Genomic DNA, 23,627 nt, shown 5'->3' with positions numbered 1-23,627 from the left:
AAGTTTAGCATCGGATAATAGACTGATAGATGTTTTGTTAGAATGAGCTTTTACTTGTTGTATATGACATGATACGGTGGTGTGGCATCTCGTATTCGGGCTTGGCAACCAGGCCGGGTATAGGGTGTTACAAACGACCCAATTTTTAGCTTTTATTCAAAATTCATATTTAATGGCTAAAAACTCAATTTTAAGAATCCAATAAAGTTAAAAACTAATAGGGAAATGAATGGTTACCTTTGGTGGAAGAAAAATAGAGGTTTTGTTGAAAATCCGGAAAGCCCACAACTTGATAATGGAGGAAACTATTTTGAGTTTTAGTGTATTTCTTGAAATTTATATTGGTTTAAGGCTTAGGTGTTGATAGAAATCAAGGTAATATAATTTTGGAATAAAAAAACAAATGGAATGTGTTTGGAGAAACAAGAGATGGCACAAATCAAGCAAAGGAAGAAAACTAACAAGAAAACTGTTGATGGGGGTGATATTAGAATCAATTTTCAAAACTTGGTTTAACTGCAACATAAACATTCTCAATTTTGACCCTATTACAAATCAGTCCTTTTTCCAAATTAAAGGTATTTAAAACTCATTTTCAAAAATTGACTTAATTTTCTAATAGCCATTATCGAAAACATTATCGATTACCACTTACGAAATTCTAAGCACATATAAGCTAAAATTCCTAAAATACTCTCAAAATTTCTAGTCCCAATTTTGGAGTGTTACATCTTAAGGTGTTGAAGTGAAGAAATTAAGACCAAATTCAATGATGTCGCAAAACTGAGACCCCAAGATCTATGAGTTTGCTACTGTCTAGGGTGTTGCAACAACAAAGCCTGGGTGTCACAACATTGCTCCTTACTAGGGAGAGAATAGCTACAAGGGTAGTCTTTTGTCCAACACCATCTCCAATCAACACACAGCTCTAAGGGCATTTTTGTTAACTTTTTGGATTGTAATCAGACGTTAAAAGCCACTTTTGGCTGAAAACTAAAGAAGACAACTTTATATTTACTTTTTATCATCCTTTTATCTAAGTCAATAGTATTCTTCACCATTTTAGGGTTTTAGTTGTTAGTTAGTTTCTATTGTAGCTTGGTGTTATTTGCATTTTGGTACTCAAACTTCATCTTGTATTTTCATTTTCATCCAAAGCTTTTAATATAGCTCAACTCCATATTCTTTTCAAAATGTAAAAATCTAAACTTTGTTGGTATTTTTCATCTCAATTGTTGTTTCCATCATTTCCTTCAAGCAACCACCAAGAAATCTCTAGGCGTTCTTTAAACTTATTCTTGTGCTTATTTGAATGCATGTTTTGAATGTGTTAGGTTGTTGTTTGTATGAAAATGGTGTTAGGTAACCACATCTGTAGTGGTTGGTTGATGAAAATGTTGTTTGGTTAGTTTTTGGTACAGAGACTAAATCGTAAAAATTAGACTAAATCGAATAAACTTCAAAACTTAGAATTGGAGTCTCTAAGTGAATGTTTAGAGTAGGTGATGCCCACTAACCAAGAGCCTGTAAAAGTAACCCCCTTACTTCAACCATTTGAAAATTTTAATTTTAAAACTAAACTAAATCGTGAAAACTAGACTAAATTGAATAAACTTCAAAATTTTGAATTGGAGCCTCTAGATGAATATTTAGACCAAGAGCCTGTACAAGTAACTCATTAACTGTAACCATTTGAAACCAGTCCTACTGAGCCTATAAACATTTCACATGGTTCCTCCCCTAAAGAAAATCCTAAAATTAATAAAATCCCAATCTCTGAAACTATTCAAGATCTTATCACTATTTCCCAAACCAATGTCGTGTCCACCAAAGCATCAACTAAAATAGGTTCACTTTCATCTCCAAACCCTCAAACAAATCAATAAGAAAATATTAAAGATTTAATTCAAGCCTTAACCACTCAGTGAGAGTTTCCCTAAACCAACCCCAATCTAACTACCAATCTAGTTGTTGATTCGACCTTAACTAACACAGGCCCTCTACAAATTGGTGGGCTTCCCCACCAACATCTAAGAGCTAGAACCAGAGAAAGAAGAACAAGAAGGAATTGAAATCTTGTTTGAGAAAACCTCGTCCATTGAGGTTGAAATCACTAGGGCAGTGCCCACTGTCGCTAGCACTACTTCAAGAACAGTGAGAACCAGGTCTGTTGCAACCAAGAAATTCGTAGCTTTGGCTCCTTTCGAAAGGGAAAAGGGAAAGACACCCATGGTGGCCAAACCTAGAAGTTAGAGGAAGCTTATTGTTGATTGTTCTTTAGAGTCCTCTACTGAATCTAGTTCAGACTCAAACCCTTTTGACAATGTGGATCTCATCAACATTATGAAGGCTCATACCAAGAACCTTAATCTCTCATTCACTACTGCACAAAGAAACAAGAGAATGAAAGGGGCAAGTGTGCCTAAAATATAGGCTGCTGCTATAGAGGCAATAATAATGTAAGAAGAAATAATAGTGCTGAATAACAAAAGGCATTTTAGAACCCTAGCTACTCTAAACGTTATGCCAAGTTTATCTTAAAGGAATTTATAAATGAACAAAACATCAATGTAGGATTCTTTGGAGATCATGGAATTGATCAAATCCATCAAAATATAGGCCTACTTGGTTCAATCTACTATGTAGAGCCTTATGTGAAGTAGGTTGTGTATGAGTTTTATGCCAACATGACTAAAGGGATCACCATTGAAGGCCATCCATTCTTTCACGAGGTGTTTATTCAAGGAAGCGTTTAAATCTTAGCCCAAAGGAGATTTAGGAGGTGCTGCATTGCCATACTATCTAGTGGAAAAAATTCGGTTCACAAACGGTTTTCTTGTATAGTGAAAAAATAAAATTTTGAAAACTGAACAAGTTTGTGATATTTGTAGCAATAACTTTTTTTCCCGAAATAGTACTTGTGCTTTGAGCAAGATGAATGCTAAACGTTCTCAGCTTTCGACCGAACAACCTTCTCTACTATTCTCGTACCACAGACTACCTCAAATGTGGGCTCGAACAATTTCGAATTAAACACAAAATTAACAATAATTTCCTTACTTTCAATAGGAAACGAAATCTCTCTCTTTCTCTTATAGAAACCGATAGAATTATTATTATCAAAAAATAGAATTTATACTTAAAAATAAATTCTGACTCACTTTCTTCTTAGGCATAGATGCCATACAATAATTTATCTCGTTTAGAGGGGTGTCATCCTTTATTATTATTTTTCCGTTTATCTCACAATTTTGGTGACATTTTGGATAAGTTTTTTTGGTGAGAAAATGATGCAAAAAAATTAAAATGATTTTGATATGTTCAAGTTCAGGATAAAATACGTTGAAAATTGCTTATCATTCTACAAAAATTGATTTTAATGCAAAAATTCTTTTGTTGATTTATGATTAATACATAAAAATTATGATTAATACATAAAAAATTTAAAGGGTATTTAATTTTGAAATTGAACATATGTAAGGTGGTTCCAATTCTTTACTTTCCAGTATTTCTTTTTTAAAATGCCACCAAAATTGAAAAATAAAGGAAACAAATAAAGGGATACTTCCTCCAAACTAGATGTGCTTATAGGTCTGGCCTACATAAGATATTTAGACTAAATTTTCAAGCTTAGGCTCAATCTAAAAATGAGTTTATTTTTTTCTAGCCGACCTAATTTAAGAAAAGTAAATTCAGACTGACTAGTCCATATTTAATTTTTAGATTAATTTTATTTAAAATTATTTTAAAATATATAATACACTAAATGCAATAAAAAAGTTAAAATAAAAATTTCTAACACATTAAAAAAGTATTTATATTAAAAACACTAAAATAAATATAATAAATATTTTATTATATTAAAAATACAAATAAATATAATAAATATTTTATTGCATTAAATAAAAATTTTAAAATTTTTATTTTGGGTTGGGTTATTTGGTTGGGTAAAATTTTTTAACTAATGGACAATCAGTTTAATTGTTATTGGATTAGTGATTTAATATAAATATATATAATTATTATTTATCATATAGTATTATTTTAAAACATAATAATTCAGTTGGGCCGGACTTTGTCAAAAATTTTTACTCAATGTCCAGCCCATATAAAAAACGAGACATAAATTTTACTTAAGCTCATTTTTCGAACTTTTTATTTTATTTAAATCCTTCTATTTTTTGAACAGAACACTTTAAATCATGGTATAACATTTTCTCCAAACAGAATCAATATTATTCAAATATTATTAAATCATGGTTGCTAATATTTCGCTCACTAAAATTACCAACAAGCACATTATTGTTATTATTTTGGTGTAAAACAAGCACCTTTTATTTAACGATAAAGACATCAAACATTCTTGTTTTATATATTTTAAATTTGATTCCCAATTTAAATTTCCAAATCAGTTCTCATATATTCCAATTGAAAGAGGAACACAAGTAATTCAATCCTCCCTCAAATTATTCTCAAAATTATGCATCTCATTCATAATCAAAATACTAAACACATTAAAATAAATGTTTCCAAACAAATTGAAAATAATTTTTAAAAATATTTATACTTAAATAACACTAAGATTTGTGCAACTTAACAAGCAAATTCCTCTAAAATAGTAACAAAATTAATAATAAAACAAGAGTTATACAATATTCAAATAATAACAACAAAATAGTAACAACAAATTGTGAAATGATAGCAAAATAGTGAAAAAAAAAACAAAAAAATAGTAACAAAATAATTTTTTTTTAAAAACAAGAAAACAGTAAAAAGAACAACAATTTTTTTTGCATATTCAGGCCACGCTAGGCTGGGCTCTGGTAAAAAAAGCTTACACCGAGGCCCGACCCAAGTCTATTTTTCAGGCCTATATTTTTATCCAAACTCTCCTACTTTTTGGGTGTGTTGGCCCGACCCATGGACAGATCTACTTGTGTGCTAATTTGGAATATAAAAAACAAAAAATTTTAAAAAATCAATGAATTTAGGTATACTTCCACATTTATTCTTGTTCTTTATTTATTTTTCATGATTTGACATGAAAAATCTTAATTTATAATTTATTAAGTTTTATGTCAGATTTTTTTTTCGGTTCTGACAGATAAATTCAATAATGAAAAATACAACCTTTAATATCCCATTTAATTTTTGGGTAAAAATACAAAACTTGTTGCTCTAGATCAACACATGGTGGGGTTTCTACAAGCAAAGCCCAATGCTAGCATACTCTTAGCTTGGACCAAAATTAAAATAGAATATAGAAAGCTTAGGATAAAAATGTACTCAACATCCTCCATCAAGACTATAGAGCTTGAAGAAGATGTAGTCACAACAGTTACAATAGAGAAAGGAGAAAAACAATATCAATGCGGCTAAAAAGCACTTAACAAAACTCTGTTTTTACAATTTTTTAAGAAAATTAAAATAGTGTTAACGTCGAATAGTAAATTAATGGTATGTCAGTCAATAATGTAAAGTGAATAGTGCTTGCCAAAGTAATGCATGTAGTCAGAAGTTAAATCATAGTGCTCAGTCTTCGTTAGGGGATTATATTCCAGATTAATGCTATTATAGCCCGTAATCTATATAACTGTATATAAATCTCTCGTTAACACCTTTTTTTTTTTTGCATTATATACGAAATCTTCAAATTTCAATTTTGATCCCTGTGAGTGTGATGCATTTGCATTTAAGATTTAATTTTTATACTTTTAATTTTTTATATAATTTAGTATCTTAATTTTTACAATCTCATTGATTAGCCCAAATATTTTATTTTGATCAAAATGTTAATATAACTTTTAAGAGTTGTTAACACTATTAAAATTATTTGTTAAATTTAAGTCAATTAGAATGCCATTGTTTTTGTTACATGGTTATCAAGTGGATTTTTTTTAATTTCAAAATTTTACACAAACAAATTTAACAATAGAAATTAATGATGTCGTGTTAACAATTGGATCTGAATTTTAAATTTAAAAATAGAGGTAATAAAATTTTAAATTTAAAAGTATAAAATACTTTAATATTAAAATATTTACTCTATAATTTAATAATTAATAATAATTAATAATTAATCCAAGGGGAAGGGTAATAGAATCCATAAAGTAAAATAGAAAACTTGGGTTTAGAAATTTTTTTGAAAAAGTTTTAGTCAAAATGTTTGTAACTTAGATGTATATGTATATATACAAGTTCGTAACTTTGATGGCGAGCCTTTCATGCTCAAATGCAGATGACTGGCCATTTTTCAGTTACCTGCAATAGCACAACAATTCAAAACAACTGTGATTCAGAATCAACTTTATTTCTCAATTTTCAGTCCAAAATCTTTCAACATATGATTCCTGGAAACGAAAATATCCCAACATACTCTCATCATCATAGTTATGGTTAACTGCAGAAACACATACTTGCAGATTTCAGTCATCTCTTACATAATTAACACCAAATGACGAACATGTATAGACTTGACACACACTCAACCAAGTGTACAACATTTACTGGATACGAAAATATTGATAGTGTCATTATCAAGTCGTCACAACAGCTTTGTCTAAAAGGGGCCGCGGGGGGGGGGGGGGAATCCAACTTGTCACTAACTATTGAAATTTCCCATTTTGGATGTTCATGCGAAATTTCCCATAAATTCAGCACACTAGCATAAAAAACCCATCTTCACTCCAAGGTGCAAATTAATATCTTTGCATCACAAAACGACATCAACTTGGGATCTTTCCAGGAACTTTCCAATGTGGTTGGAACCCAACTCCCTTCTACTTACAACCATTTTATATTGAATTGCAAACTTGGTATCTCAGGTAAAGAATCTTAGCATAATACCAGATTTTAAGCTTTTTCTTTCTTGAATTGTTGTAATCTCCTCGAAATCGGTAAGTTTCTAATATTCTGTATCATTGTTTGATCACTTTGTTTTTTTTAGCTCTCTAATGTTATTTGAATATATATAAAGATGATATAACTATGAAATTTTACGTTGTAATTCTTCTAGCAGGTTGTCTTAATGTTGGGTCACTTCAACTCAATCATTGCAATGGCTGCCAATGCTGCAAAGCAGACCAAGTTGCCAATGGCTGCTACAGATTCCCCAAACTTAACAAATGATGAAAATGGCCCCAAGAAAACCACCTTTCAGAGTTGCAAAGCCACTTCAGTAGCTACAAATTGTGATCCTCGGACCAATCTTCCGGACCTTAAGTGGCTCGGACTGTACTATGTTATCTATATAGGTGCTGGAACTTTAAGCTTTTTGGCATTAAGAAATCACATCAGAGGGAAAAAAACTAATGATTTCATTGATTCTCTGTATATGTCTGTGGTGACAATGACCACTGTTGGTTATGGAGACCTTGTCCCTCACGATTTCCTTTCACAAGTGGTTTGCACTGGTTTCATCACCGTAGGGATGCTTCTGTTTGGAATAGTAGTGAAACTAGCTGCTAAATACTTGGTTTTCAAGCAACAAAAGGTGCTGATTAATGCCCTGCACACAGCTAGGAAAATGGGTCCGATGGAAGCCCTTAACGAGATTGAAAGCATAGAAATAGACTACACCAAGTGTATAATATCATTGATCGCTATGGCGGTGCATTTTGTCATCGGGGTCTCCGTTCTGGTTAACGTCGAAGGAATGGAAATCGAAGATGCAGTGTACTGTGCTTGTACCACCATGACAACCGTAGGGTTCGGAGATGAGAGTTTCTCGAGTGAATTCGGTCGAATGTTTGGCGCACTTTGGATATTCACCGGAACTTCCTGTTTAGGCCAACTATTTCTCTACGTTGCTGAGGTTTACACAGATATTGAAGCAAAGAAATTAGTGAAGTGGGTTATTGCAAGTAACATTATTGACAAGAAAGACTTTGAAGCTGCTGATAATCTTGAGAAAGGCAAAGTTCATGGGTAAAATTGCTATGAGTTTTTTACTCCTATAAAATCACTTCAATATTATATACAATGTTGTTAATTGTTTGTTTCTTCTATAGGGCTGCTGATTTCATTTTATATAAGCTAAAAGAGGTGAGAAAGATCAAGCAAGAGGATATTTCATGCGCTATGAAGGATGCTGGTGTCGATGATCGATCGGTTTTCGATGTGATTCCAGCTCAATCATCGGAAAAGAAATGACGATCATACCGTCAAAAGATCATCAATTATACTAGATCTTATTTTTAGAGAACTAAAATCTCCCTTTGCCCTTAATTTTCAACCTTCCTTACGTTGAAATACTCTCCTTGGAAGCCATAAAATTTGCTAGGCAATCCCCGAGTATATGTTGTAAAAACTGCATGCTACTTATGTTTTGAAACCATATTGGACGTACGTATAATGTATTTTTATTGCAATAACGATGGGTTTTTGCTTTATTCTACCTTCTTTTTTTCTTTTTTTTAACTTTTACAAAATTTATGATTTAATATAATCATTTAAAAATAAATGTATTTTGAGATTAAAGAAGCAATAATTAGTATTTTTATAAATGGATGTAAATCTATTGAGATTGCAGAGTCCATGTAGCGTAGACTTGTAATCAAGCAGGGCATTAAAGTGGTTGGGATGATTAAGCCTTTGACCTATTGTTACTCCACGCTTTCAATCCAATATAAGGGTGAGCAAAATCTGATTTGATTTTAAAAATTTGATAATTTTTAAATTTTAAATTAAATAGTTTGAGTTATTTAAGTTAATCAAGTTATTTAGATCAACTCAAATAAAAAAATTAAGTTTTTCGGTTTAACTTGAATATAAATTACACAATTCGAGTTATCCGAAAATCCGGATAAGAAAAGGCAAAACTACGCCATTTTGATAAATGTTTACCTTTTTTTAAAGTCAAAAGTTAAAACCATTAAATTAAAAGGCAAAACTATATTGTTTTGATAATTGTTTACTCATTAAGTTAAAAGGCAGAACAATTATATTGTTTATGTAGTTAAATAATTTTATACTTGGTTTATTAGTTATATAATCGGTTCATATAAACGCAACATTGAGTATAAATAATAAGATTCGTTAACTTGACTCGACTTGACTCGAAATTTTTTGACTCGATTCGATCCGATTCGAAAAAAATTCAAATTGAGTTCGGTTGCTAAAATAGGATTCGTTAACTCGACTAACTCAAAATTTTTTTACTCGATTTGACTCGACTCAATCGAATACTCACCCCTACATCTCACAGCTTCAACCCAGGTTTTCGAATAAGGAAGAAGCATGGTTCTTAGTCATGGTCATGGTGAAAAGCGCATCCTAGGCCGACTTTTTTTCAGCTATTTTAAGTTAAGCTCCGTTTGTTTGCCAGTAAAATATTTTCCGGAAAATAATTCTGGAAAATGATTTACTTTTCTGAAAATGATTTACTTTTCTGGTGTTTGGATAAATCTGTGTAAAATATTTTCTGTTGTTTGGTAGATTTCCTAAAAAATATTTCATAAAAGCTATTTTAAATTAAACAAATATATATTTAAGAATTTATTATATTTTTATTGTTTATCTGAGTTTATTATTATATATATTAATAAATTTATATTTTAAATTGTTTTTACATATATTGCAATGATTTATTTATGGGTAAACTAGATTTTAAGTATATCATTAATACATACTTCATCCGACTAAATTATATCTGTTTATTTCTTTAAATTATGTACATTTATTTCTTTCTCTCCTTTTACAATGCCAATTGATTTTTCTAGCTTAATAATTTTCTAGACAAAAGCGCAATCGAAATTTGAAATTAATTACCAAATAATATAAGCAATTTCGTGCTAGAAAAATCAGAATCTTTTATCTTGTAACAATTATTTTCACTCAATTGGCATTGTAAAAAGGAGAGAAAGAACTTTACAAATAATATAATTTTCATTCAAATGTATAATTTAACCAAATGAAGTATATATTAATAGAATATGGTGAGAGTGGAGGAAGATTTTCCGGAAAATGTCTTACTGATTAAAAATCTATAAGACAATTTCCCTAAAATCCCTTCTCATTTTCCAGTATTTTTGAAAACGTTTTATAAATGTAAGTTATTTTCAAGCAAACAAACACTAGAAAACTACAAATGTAAGTTATTTTCAAGCAAACAAACACTGGAAAATTAGGAAAACAATTTCCAAAAAATGTTTTTCTGGTAAACAAACGGATCCTTAGGTTTACTCCAACTTCCCTAAATGTATTAAAATGAAAAACTTTTTCCATGATTCAATTAAATAAATTATTAAATTTTAAAAATATTTTAAAAATAAAAAAATTAATTTAATCGATTCAACTAATTAATTCAATTAATTTATTGGTCAACTGATATAACCCATTATTCTGAATCAATTTTCAGTCAAATTAGTTTGACAGTATGATCCTATTGAATTATGAAAACAATGACTTTAAGACTATTTTTAGGCCTTTTTTTTTTCTGTCTAAATTGGTAGAAAAACTTAGGATCCATCAAACATTCTACTCCATAAATTTAAAACCATTAGTTTTTTTAATAATGTCACACGTCTAACCTATCAATAAATACATATTAAATTAAAAGAGACAAATCTTAAAATTATATATAATTTTTATTTAATGTGAAATTATACATATGAAACTTTAATTTTAATTTAATTATATCTATTTAAAAAATAAATACATCAAATTATTTTTATATTGAATAAATATAATTATTTGTTTATATAGTATATAAACATAAAATGATCTTAGATCAATAATTGTGTTAATAATTGTGAGAACTGGATCACATAAAAATTTCATATAAAATTACACAAAATCAAAATTCATGTATAAAATTATATATTAAACAAAGTTTATGTATAGTTTTGAGATTTATCTAATTAAAAAAGTTAAACATACCACCTTATGGGTAATATTTTTATTTGAATTCTCATTCAAAAATTATTACTTTTTCTTGAATTTTTTAAAGACAAAGGAAATTCATAAATACTCCATTTGTAGATTTGGATTTGAAAATTTGAATTTCAATTATTATGTAAATGGTAAGAATAAAGTGGACAAACAAATTGAGATTCAATATAAGGTTTATTAAAAAAGTATAAAAATATGGATTTATCAAATCCAAAAATATTTTAAGGATTTCAAATTCATTACTAATCAAGCTTCTAACAAATTCATGGATTTGAGAAATAATTATGAATAGGGTGAGCGTTCGATCGAATCGAATAAAAAAATTTCGAGTTAATCGAGTTGACGAATCATATTTTATCATCATAATTTGATTTGAAATTTTCTTGAATCGAGTCGAGTGAGATGGAATTCGAATCTAATCGAATATATTTGTTCGAGTTAAATTTTAAAAAATAATTTTGGGTCCTTGTAACCATTGTCACTGACTATAATAAAATTTGTCCACCGTACTCAATTTTTTTATTAACTTTCATCACCTCATAATTTTTTTATTAATCTTTTATATACATGTTAGTTTCTTTGCTTGCTTAGTTGTTTCAATTATCTTCATATTCTTGTCACTATGTATTTTGGAATTAAAAATATATTAAATGTAAAAATATAATTTTTTAATAAAAGTTATTTTAAAGATAAAATGTGAAATTGATACCAATGTAAAATTTTAACACGAATATTTTATGACATTATTAATAATTCAATTTTAATATAAATATTCAATATGACTAAACAATTCAATAATATAAATAATATAAAATATGAAATTTAATTTAATAATATAAATAGTAGATAAAAATAAAATTATTACTATTTATGTTTAGAGATTTTTGGATAATTTTGATTTTTATTTAGGAGTAAAAGGTGAGAAGTAAAAGTTTAGGGGAAAAATAAAAGGTTTTGGGGAGTAAAAGTTTGAGGGAAAGTAAATAGGGGGAGTAAAATTTTGAAGGGAAAATATTAAAAAAATTTGGGGGGACAGGATTGGTAGGGATGTTCAATTGGTTAACTAACCCGAACTACCATTAACCGAATTAACTGACTTTTTTAAGCCCTTAACTGTTATCCAAACCTAATTTTTCTGTTAATTTAGTTGGTTAATCGAATTAACCGAAATTTATATATACATATATTTTATTTTTGGTTAAAACAAGTATAAAACATATAAAAAATTAACTGATTTAACCAACCGATAAATTTATATTTCTAAAAAATTAACCGAACTGACCGAATAATTAATATTATAATATTATTTATTAAATTCGGTTAATTCAGTTAACTGACCAATTTCTAACTAAATTAACCGTTAACCGAACTTCCAAAAAATTATTAATCGACCCCCGACTGAACTAATTTAGTTAAATAACCGATTAACCGAATTCAATCGGTTAACCGAATCAATTCGGCTTTACTCGAAATTTGCACAGCCCTATGAATGAGTTTGGGGTAGATAGGGGATGGGATGGGAAGGGACTAAAAGTTTTAGGGGGAAAGTGGGATGGAGTAAAAATTTTGGCGGAAAATAAAAAGCTTTGAGGGTTTTTGAAAGTAAAATTTTGAGGAAAAGTAAATGGGAAAGTAAAATTTTGGGGGGAAATGGATTTTGGGTAAATGGGGGGTTGGGATAGGAGGGGAGTAAAAGTTTTGGGGGAAAAGTGAGAAGGAGTAATAGTTTTGAGGGAAAAATAAAAAGGTTTGGGAGTTTGGGATAAAAATGTAAAATATTATAGTTTGATATTCGAATTATTCAAGTTATTCGAATTTGAAAATTCAACTCGATTCGAACACGAAATTAAAAAAAATTCAAGTTGACTCGAATAACTCGATTCGTTTAACTCGAAATTCGAATTTTTTTTCCATTTTTTCAAGTCGAATCGAGTTTTACTTACCCCTAATTATAAATGTTATATTTCTAAAATGTTTACTACTTAATTTACATTATTTTTAAAATCTAAATCCAAATTCTGAAATAGTAGTTACCAAATGCTCCGGCATTTTTATCAAAATAACCCTTTAATTTTAATTAAGTACCAAAATGACCCACTTTTTTAATTAAACACCAAAATGACCTGAAATTACAGTAAAAGTTGGTGGAATCAAATTATTTGGCGCCACCAACTTGCCATGTCAGTAGGGAGCATAAAAAATTAACTTTTTGGTGGAGCCATGTAAAATGGCGCCACCTGTATAAATACCAAGGAAATACTGAAATTTTTGAAAACATGGGAGGACTTCAAAAAAATTAACCATTTTTCTGGTGGAGCCAAGTTAAACGGCGCCACCAGTTCTGCCATGTCAATCTTTTTATTTTTATTTTTATTTTTTACTTTTTAACTTTTTTACTTTTCCTTTGTCTTTTTCTCTTTATTTATTTTATTTATTTATTTATTATTATTAACTTTAAAAATTTTGAAATATATATTTGAAATATTTTATTAATATATATTTTGAAATTACTTTTCTAAATTTTAAATATTATTTTTTAATATTTAAATATTTTAAACTTTTAAATTTATTATTAATTTTATAATAACTTAAATATTATTTAATTTGTTTTATAATATTTTAAATTATAATTTTAAATTATTTTAAAGATATTCAAACTATCTTTTAAATTCTATTTAAAAGTTAAAAATAATATTTTATTTTAAAAGTGAAATTTGAATTAATAAAAAATTAAAAATATTTTTCATTTTCAAAATAAAACACGAAAGTGACCTAAAATCTACAGTAAAATTTGGTGGAGCCAAATTAAAAATGGGTCATTTAATAATTAATTAAATTTTGGGGTTATTTTTATTAAAAAGCTAATATCTTTAAAAATAATTTAAAATCTTAATTTAAAATATTATAAAAATTAAATAATATTAAAAATATTAATAAACTAATAATAAATTTGAAAGGTCATATCTTTAAAATATTTAAATATTTTATATTATTAAAATATATATTTAATGTTTAAAAATAATATTAAAAATTTTAAAAATAATTTAAAATTTAAAATATATATTATAAAACATTTCAAATATACATTTTAAATTTTTAAAATTAATAACAAAAATAAATAAATAAATAAACAAAATAAAACAAGAAAAATATAAAGCTTAAAAAATTTAAAGAAAAGACAAAAGATAATAAAAACTAAAATTTACAGTATTTCTAGAAAATGAAAAATATTTTTAATTTTTTAATTCAAATTTCAATTTTAAAATAAAATATTATTTTTAACTTTTAAATAGAATTTAAAAATGGTTTGAATATCTTTAAAAATAATTTAAAATCATAATTTAAAATATTATAAAACAAGTTAAATAATATTTAAATTATTATAAAACTAATAATAATTTTGAAAGTTTAAAATATTTAAATATTAAAAAATAATATTTAAAATTTTAAAAAGTAATTTCAAAATATATATTAATAAAATATTTCAAATATATATTTCAAAATTTTTAAAGTTAATAATAATAAATAAAATAAAATAAAGAGAAAAGACAAAAGAAAAGTAAAAAGTAAATAAAAAAAAGTGGCAGAATCTGGTGGCGCCATTTAATTTGGCTCCACTAGAAAAATGATTAATTTTTTTGAAGTCCTCTCATGTTTTCAAAAATTTCAGTATTTCCTTGGTATTTATACAGGTGGCGCCGTTCTACATGGCTCCACCAAAAAATTAATTTTTTATGCTCCCTGTTGACGTGGCAAGTTGGTTGCGCCAAATAATTTGGCTCCACCAACTTTTACTATAAATTTCAGATCATTTTAGTAATTAATAAAAAAAGTATATCATTTTAGTACTTAATTAAAATTACAGGTTATTTTGATAAAAAGGCCCAAATGCTCCCAAAAGAAAGTTTCAAAAACTGGTGGCTGCACCATTTCTAGTCACCATCACGGGTGGATTTCTCTAGCACACAAAAAAAAATTCCAAAACCATCAAGAAGTAGAAACGAAGGCAAGAATCAAAAATAAAATTATAGATAATAAATAATATTATTGTTCAAGAAAAATTGTGCTTCCAAGCATATTTCTTCCAGAGCAACAATTCTTATTTAGAATAGTTATTGTTTAGAATAACTGTTATTCGAGAATAATTATGCCTAAAATAATTATGTTCAGAATAGGACTTTAAGTAGAATAGTTGTCATCCAATATAGTTGTTATTCGAAAACAACTAAAGTTCAAAATAGCTTTTGTTTAGAATAGTAGCGTTTCAGAAATAACTATGTTTAGAACCATCATTATTTGAAACAATTTGTATTCAGGAAAATTGTGTTTTTTTCTTTCCGAAAGAGCCATTATTCAGAGCAAGCTAATTACCAAGAAAAACATCTCCACAGAACAACTCTTATTTAGGAACAACTCTTATCCAAGTTTAGGAACAACTCTCATCCAAGAACAATCATCGTCTTGTGTTTCAAGAGATGTTTTGCGAAAAATGTTTCACGTGATACCGCTTCACCAAAGTAGAAGAAGTGGTAGTAACCCTAAAATATGGCAGAGCTCTTGGGTTATTTTCACTTTTGGAATGTTCAGAAGAGCTTAGCTTAATGGATCACATATAGAGGTAATGTAACAGCTCGTTTTCGATAAAATCGGAACAGTAGTTTTGAGATCACAAATTCGATTTTGAAAGAAAATTTATTTTTACAATTAAGAGTTCTCCTTAACTTTTTCTTGTAACGCCGAATGTTTTTCTCTCTTTTCAAAAACATAGTAAATTCTTCTTCACTATTCATCATCACAAACAAAATCTTTGAGTGTCCCTTTCTTAATCATTAATTCAATTGTAACTGGAAAAATATATATCATTACTCTCATTAATTATTAGCTTTGTAACTCCCATTCTTGAAACATTATAAATTGGAGCCTTTCACAATAGGTGAAAAGACTTTTGGCACTTTTGACATTGTTAGCGTTTTAAACTCTTAAAGGATTCTTCCTTAAATTCTTTCAACTTATTTCTTTGTTAAATCTGATCGTCAATCATATTTGCCTCTTTTTCACCTCACTGACCACCACCTGCTACAACGCTCAAATGTTACTGAATCTACTTTAATCTTCTTCTCCGCCTTTTTTATGTACATCTTGTTCATTTGTTTACTATAATTCCTCTCTCGATCAAAAGAACTTTCTACTAAAATAAAAACCATATTTTCCAAAATCTTTATTGTGGCCCATAAGTCATAGCCATATTTTTTATTGTAGAAGCCATCGCCTCAGCCGCGATTGATCCAAACTTCGAATCACCAACAACATTGATACCCACAGTAGACCAATTTGGAGAGTGAAACTTTTATTTGATAAATCACTCTCGAAATCTACCAACACCTCAAAAGCCATCAATTGAAAACCCTGTATTAAACCAAGAAAAATTTGTTGTTTGTGAACCCAAACACCCCAACCCGACCCCATTCTACGTTGAATCACTTGTAAGCATACGAGTTATCCAACTTTGTTCAATCCACAACACGATTCATTGCAAATATCATATACCAAAATTTTAAAAAAAAATAGTTACCAACATAAAAAATTTTGTCACGTTTATCGCTTTTCAAAGAAATAAGGAAATTACCACTTAGGATTTTTCAGTCATTTTGGTATCTATACTTTGATTTTGTCCACCCCATTTGGAACTCCCATTTTTTGTATTAAAACATATGATGTGACAATAAGCAACCAATAAAAACTTATCGAAACCATATTATTAGGATGATGGAATTAGGAGAGTGATGTTAGCAGTGGGGTCTCTTAAAACTCTTGGCCTGGATGGTGTCCAAGAATAATTTACCACCACTTTTACGATATCATATACGAGGATGGAACATGTGACATGGAGAAAGGTTTGTTTTAAGAAAACTTAACAGTAGTACTGATTTAATGCTCTAACAAGATCTCCCATAATTAGAACAAGGTTATTTTTGAAACTGATTATACAGACCTCCTCATCACTCTTAATAGCAACTCTTGAAGACCTACTATTTTAGTTTCGGCTGAAAACATGGAATTTGTTTTGAGCTCTTCGCCTTGCAAACAGAGCAATGGAAACGATGAATGGGGGCACAAGTACAACAAATTTCGATGAACAGAATTTTTCATTGTAATGGATAATTGGTCAAAATAATAAAATTATTATTCTGAGATAAACACGTCAACATAGATTCACATAAAGAATTTAACCCAAATATGGAATTAATTATTAAGACCCCTAATGTGAAAATAATGCTCAAATTATAGCAATTAATCACATATCTAATCGAGTTTGAATTTGCAATTGCAAATGCAAATATTAAAATGAGGGTCCTAATGCAATATCGACCTTTTAATTATGGAAATTTTAAAAATCTAATTACCAGCTTTGATTTTCTAAAATCGAATTTTTAGATTTAACATTTTGGAAAAGCAAAATCTGAATATTAAATTTTAGGTGGAATGCTGAAAGTAAAAGTGAGTCAAAATTATTAAATAATTTTCAAAAGTTCATCCTAATATTTAAAATAGAAAATAAAATAATTGAATTGACATATGAAAAGATTTGGACAGAAGGCAAATGAAACAAGGCATAACTGGTACGATCCGAAAACACATGCATCACCCAAACTCAATGGTGTTACGTCAAATATCAATGGCTGAATGATTGTGTTTTTGAAAAAGGGGCCCATTTTAAACAGCGACTCCAACATCATTCTGGAAAGCTGAAACCCCTCTTTCAATTTTCCATCACACAAACATAGGAACGTATATACCAGATCCAGATATTCAACGTCTCAGATTATTCGTGAAGGAATATATGGAATATTACGCCTAAGCTGTATCTATTTTCATATTTTCCTTAAAACATTTTATTGTGATGTTAATATTTCAGAGCACTTTTTTTTTTCTTTTTTGTAATTTTAAACTAAAAAATTAATAAAAGCATATCTTTTACTCTATTTGTGAAATAAAATAAAAATAATTATCAATACATATAAGAACAAACTTCGTATTATATTTGCAAAAATAAATATCACAATTTCCTTTTTCTATTTGTATGACTGTTTATACTTATTTTCATTTTCAATTTTATAAATTAATAAAGCAGTGTCAAATCACAATCATACTTTTTGAATAATTTATTCATAAATTAAAAGGTGTTAATAGAACTAAATACTCAAAAATGCAAAAAGGTAAAGAAAAACAGTAGTGCTTAAAGTGATTCATTATTAATATTAATATTATTCCACCCGAAATTTACAGTTCAAATATAAAAAGATAAACGAAAAACGGAAAACACAGCAAAGAGAGTTAGAGATGAGACAAGTGAGTTGGAAAAGAACCTAGTCAGATTTGTAAGAATCAAGAGGTAGTTCGGGATGGCCAGCAACGTAGTCAAGGATGCCTTCACCGGGCTTATCGGCCAGGGAGTCAGCGGAGGTTTTGGCAAAGAAGATGACAACTATAAGGAAGAGGGCAGTGGAGAGGAAAAGAGGCCAAAAGTAGGTTAAAATGGTTAGAAAAGAAGGCGCAAAAATTATGAGTAAAGAAAGAGCAAGTGAAAGGGTGATTGTTAGGATTATTGGGAACTTTAACTTCAAAAGTTTTCCTGGGATCTCCATACTTGTGATGCAGAAAAGGAGGTGGAAGGAAAGAGTGTGTTTTGGAGTTTCTTAGCAGGGTTGGTGTGATTGATTACTTTCCTTTTTACCCTTGTTGCTAATCTGCTCTAGTGTTTCCTTCCTAATATACCCCTTCTTTTTCTTTACTTTTGTTTTTATATGAAAGGAATTCAAATCCACTTTTTTTACTTGAAATTTATTTTATATATATATATACATCGCTCTGACACTCACATTAAAAAGCTGGAAATAAAACTTCAGCCCAATTTAAAGATAATATCAATGAATTGACAACAATTTTAAGAAATTAACTTCCTCAAATTAAAGCAAAATTAGCATAATATGACGATTTTTTAAATTAGGAATTTGGGTTTTTTATTTATTTAGGTAAATAGATTAATTTTTGGAGAGAGAAATAGGTTGATTCAAAATACATACATTTCATATATCATGGCAAGATAGGACCATCACCTCAGAAACCCATTGTGGGAAAATCTAGTTTTGGGGTAATAATGTTTGATATAATTAGGGGTTGAAGTCTAGGTGGAGGTCCCAGTCAGCAGCCGTGATGCAGTCACAGGTTCGAGTATAACTGGGGGGCCAAGCGACAGTCGTCACACGATTAGGAATTTAAGCTTTTTGGATACCTAAACGATGCCCTATATATTCCATATATAAGATTGAGGCCATAATCATACGGAAAGCTCTAAGGACTTCCGGTGTAATCAACATAAATTTTTTTTTCTATTTCCAAGCAGTCAGTATCTTTGACCTTTCATTCTTATTCGAAGGTTGACATCGATGTGGGCACAAGAGGGCTCTCATGTGGAGAGCAGATGTTCCAGCACAGTAGAGGCCAAACTCGGGTCGACGCAGTAGCAGTTGTAGTTATTAATGACTTATTTAATAAAGACAATCGTCGTCATTTCGAAAGGAGTATCATCTTTACTGCACTGCAACAATCATTCGCCACTTGAGAGTCCTTTTGCGTCTATAACGGTGCTAGCCTTCAAATAAAAAGGAAGGTTAAAGGTACCAGTTGCTTGGAAATGGAGAAAAAATTACACTGATTATAGCGAAAAGCCCTAGAGTTTTTCCGTATCAATATGCCTTCAAACTTCTATATGATCTTTACAAGGTATCATTTTGGGTATCCGAAATGATTAAGCTTGTGGTCGCGTAACGATTGTGAACTGGCTCCCCCGTTATACCCCCGATCCATTATTACATAACGGTTTTCGATTGAGACATTCACATAGACTTCCACCCTTGACCGTAAAAGGAAAAACCACCTCGAACCTAATTTCCTCGGGATAGGCTTTGGAGGTAATGGTTCCTAGTAGGCATGATTTATGAAATGTGTGCGGCTCAGGGTGATATTGCATCACTGACAACTCAAGAATACTTCAAACATTAAGGAAATATTTTTAGCAACCGGAATTGTTAACACCTAAAAATGATTTATGGAGTAGTGATAGACCGTAAACGCATTTTATGGATGATTTTCCATTAGAATTGGTGAATTCGATGCTCCTAATGCTTTAATTTCATGTTTTATACTTAGGAGAGCATAGGAGAGCAAAAGGAACGAGAAATGGGCCAAAAACAGAGAAAATGGGCCAAAGTACTAGATTAACACGGCCTGGACCTCCTCACACGGGTAGCCCACACGGCCGTGTCAATTTGGCAGGCTCGAACACGGCCTGAAGTAATCGAACACAGGCGTGTCACACGGGCGTGTCCCTGCCGAGCCCAAGTTGAGTCCAATTCGGAAAAGACCACTTTTGAGGGCTCATAGGCATTCCAAAGCCTATAAATACACCCTAGAAGAGGAGAAAATGGGACACACAGAATAAAGAGTAAGGAATTACTCCAAGAAAGCCGATTGATTTAACTTAGAAGCCAAATTCATCATCAAGACTGAAGATCTCTCCTCAATTTCCCTTCAGGAGTTTTGGGTTTTCTTTATGTTTTGTATTCTTTATTATTCTGAGATGCTTTCTTATTTAGTTATGAATTAAATCCCCTAAATACCTAAGGGGAATGAAACCTAAGACGAATCTTGTTATTATTTTCTGAATTGTATGATAAATATTTAACTTGTTCTTAATTATGTGTTCTTAATTCTTGTTTTGATATCCCAGGATACTGATTCAAGATAAGCTCTTATTCAGAGGAGGAATAGACCCTGTCTAAGAGTACATTTGTCATAATTAAGCGAAATTGATTGCACGCCTAGACATAGGGTGAAAAGATTTTGTCGAATTAGGGTAAAACCTAATAAGGGGATCCATAGATCGAGTTAATGCAACCCTAGAGTGTTAATTAGAGAAAAGTCTCGGCTATTCAATCTAGGGATTAGACGTTATTAGTCTTGAATAGGGAAAATAACATAACTTAGGTATCTCTACGGAACAAGTTAAATGAATAAATCGTCCGATTCGGAGCCAGAATAACAAGTACAGTCTAGGTGGATTTTTCCTTAGGTATTGTCTTAATTCAATCGATTTTCCCAAAAGCAATTCTCCAATTCTATTATCTGTGAGTTCTTAGTTTAGATAATTAGTTAGTTAAAACAAAACCCCATTATTCTTACGCTAGATAATAAAAAGAAAGTCATTACTAGTACTTTTAGTTCCTTTGGGTTCGACAATCTGGTCTTGCTAAAACTATACTACTGTTCGATAGGTACACTTGCCTACATTGCGATAATAGTTAGTTTCAAGAACGATTAATTATAAATATTTAAAACCTATCAAGAAATAATGCAATCAAGTTTTTGGCGTCGTTGTCGGGGAACTAAGATATTAGGAACGCTCAATTTTTATTACTTTAGCCATTTATTTTTCTTGAAATTTAATTTAATTTAATTATTATTACTTATTAATTTACTTTTTTCTTCTTTTGGTAGGTTTTTATAGTTTATGACTAGAAGAAACCCGTCAAGGCCACTACTTTTTGACGAAGAAATCGATCGCACAATTCGTAGAAACCAAAGAGAAATAAGGCGAAGCTTAAGATACACAGAAAACGAGCAAGAAGACGATACTCAACCCCCAACCAAAGAGATGGCTAAAAACCAAGGCAATTAGCTACCTCTTACAATTGCAGTTAATCAAAATTTTGCTCCACACACTATGTATGATTATGCTAAACCTTCTCTAACAGGAACTTAGTCGAGCATAGTTAGACCTGCTGTAGCTGCAAATACTTTTGAACTGAAACCTAACACTATTCAAGTGATATAGCAATTTGTTCAGTTTGATGGTTTGCAGGATGAAGATCCCAACGCTTATTTAGCAAACTTCCTGGAACTATGCAATACATTTAAAATCAATGGCGTTTTCGATGATGCCATACGTCTTCGGTTATTTCCCTTTTCATTAAGGAACAAAGCTAAACAGTGGTTGAACTCGTTACCACGAGGTCAATCACTACTTGGGAACAAATGACTGAAAAATTTTTATTAAAATATTTTTCGCCGGCTAAAATGGCTAAATTACATAATGATATCTCTTCTTTTGTACAGATGGATTTAGGAAACACTCTACGATGCATAAGAGAGATACAATGACCTTTTGAGAAGGTGCCCCCACCATGGGTTACCGCTTTGGTTTCAGGTTCAAACATTCCATAACGGCCTGAATCCTTCGACTCGACAAATGGTTGACGCAGCTGCTGGCGGAACCATTAATAATAAAACACCTGAAGATGCTTATGAGTTCATAGAGGAAATGTCACTGAATAACTATTAGTGGCAAGTCATTAGGACAAAGCCAACAAAAATAGCCGGTGTTTATAACGTCGATTTAGTTACCATACTCTCTAATCAGGTAGAACTCTTGAATAAGAAAATTAATGGTTTTCTTAGTTCTTCACAGGTTCACCTAGTAATGCAATGCGAAGCAAGTGGAGGTGGAACAAACCATTCGGAATACCAACCTTATTGCCACAACATGGATAACGAGCAATTAAATTACATGGGTAATAATCCTCCACCTCAAAACAATCCATATAGTAACACTTATAATGTAGGTTGGAGGAACCACCCCAATTTCTCGTGGGGCGGTCAAGGAAATCAAAGACCACAACATCCTCCAGGCTACCAACAACCACATTACCAACAGGAAAAGAAGTCAAACCTTGAAGAGATGCTCTCAAAGTTTATATCAGTGTCAGAAACCCGTTTTCAGAACACCGGGACAGCACTTAAAAATCAACAAGCGTCGATCCAAGGGCTCGAAACTCAGATAAGCCAGCTTTCCAAACTAATCTCAGAACGACCACAATGTAGCTTACCAAGTAATACTGAACCCAACCCAAGGGAACAGCTCAATGCAATTAATATTCAAGATGCCAAAGGAGTCGTTGAGGCTGAACCAGAATCGAGGCAAGAAACAGTGGAAAGCAAAGGTAAAGATGAGGTAGATTATAATAAAAACAAACCAATGACTATCGAATATAAACCTTCGTGTGCCATACTCCAACGCAACAAGGAAAGACCGCTCAGATGAACAATTTGGTAAATTCCTCAAACTCTTAAAAAAATTACATATTAACTTACCGTTTATTGAAGCTCTATCGCAGATGCCAAATGCAATGAAAATTTTAAAGCAGCTTTTAGCAAATAAGCGGAAGTTGGACGAGGCGTCGCATGTGGAGCTGAATGCAGTTTGCTCGGCCATTCTCCAAAATAAACTACCCAACAAACTAAAAGGTCTAGGGAGTTTTACGATTCCTTGTTTAATTGGTAGTTTAGATGTTAGTTATGCATTAGCTGATCTAAAGGCTAATATCAACGTCATGCCTTACAAAATGTTTAAGCAACTAGGTCTCGAGAAACCCAAACAGACTAGGATGAGCATTTAATTAGCAGATAAAACTATAAGATTCCCTAGGGGTATTACTGAAGATGTGCTAGTTAAAATCGATAAATTTATATTTCCCGTTAACTTTATTATTCTAGACATAGAAGAGGATAGCAACACTCCCTTAATTCTAGGAAGGCCTTTTTTAGCAATTGCTAAAACAATCATTGATGTTGGCACAGGTGAACTCACACTCCGGGTGGGAGACAAAACAATTACCCTT

At 30.4% G+C, this 23,627-nt stretch overlaps 1 protein-coding gene and 1 non-coding gene across 3 annotated transcripts; one reads left to right on the top strand and one right to left on the bottom strand.

Moving 5' to 3' along the window:
• The first annotated feature begins 6,784 nt into the window (after positions 1-6,784).
• On the top strand, positions 6,785-8,372 carry LOC108463006 (two-pore potassium channel 1). Of its 2 annotated transcripts, none has more exons than XM_017762936.2 (3): positions 6,785-6,896; positions 7,016-7,926; positions 8,010-8,372. In XM_017762936.2, the coding sequence occupies exons 2-3, from the start codon at positions 7,028-7,030 to the stop codon at positions 8,149-8,151; spliced, it is 1,041 nt and encodes a 346-aa protein (XP_017618425.1). In that variant the 5' UTR covers positions 6,785-6,896; positions 7,016-7,027; the 3' UTR covers positions 8,152-8,372. The 2 variants fall into 2 exon arrangements, with proteins under 2 accessions (XP_017618425.1, XP_017618424.1); XM_017762935.2 differs by having other exon boundaries at positions 6,790-6,896; positions 7,019-7,926.
• A 13,661-nt stretch (positions 8,373-22,033) lies between these two features.
• Positions 22,034-22,140, bottom strand: LOC128287166 (small nucleolar RNA R71). Its single transcript, XR_008277861.1, has one exon. It is a non-coding gene; the product is annotated as a small nucleolar RNA R71 (small nucleolar RNA).
• Positions 22,141-23,627: the final 1,487 nt, after the last annotated feature.

The sequence above is a fragment of the Gossypium arboreum genome, chromosome 13 (assembly GCF_025698485.1).
Source record: "Gossypium arboreum isolate Shixiya-1 chromosome 13, ASM2569848v2, whole genome shotgun sequence".
In the NCBI taxonomy this organism is placed as follows: Eukaryota; Viridiplantae; Streptophyta; class Magnoliopsida; order Malvales; family Malvaceae; genus Gossypium; species Gossypium arboreum.
The sequence above is the reverse complement of the archived record's forward strand: the minus strand, read 5'-3'. Positions and strand labels throughout refer to the sequence as shown.

What these genes read in the sequence shown, in the direction of transcription:
- LOC108463006 (XM_017762936.2), top strand. Translation starts at nt 7,028, where the DNA reads ATGTTGGGTCACTTCAACTCAATCATTGCAATGGCTGCCAATGCTGCA. An exon ending in GAGAAAGGCAAAGTTCATGG is followed by an intron (nt 7,927 to 8,009) that starts GTAAAATTGCTA and finishes TTTCTTCTATAG; the next exon opens with GGCTGCTGATTTCATTTTAT.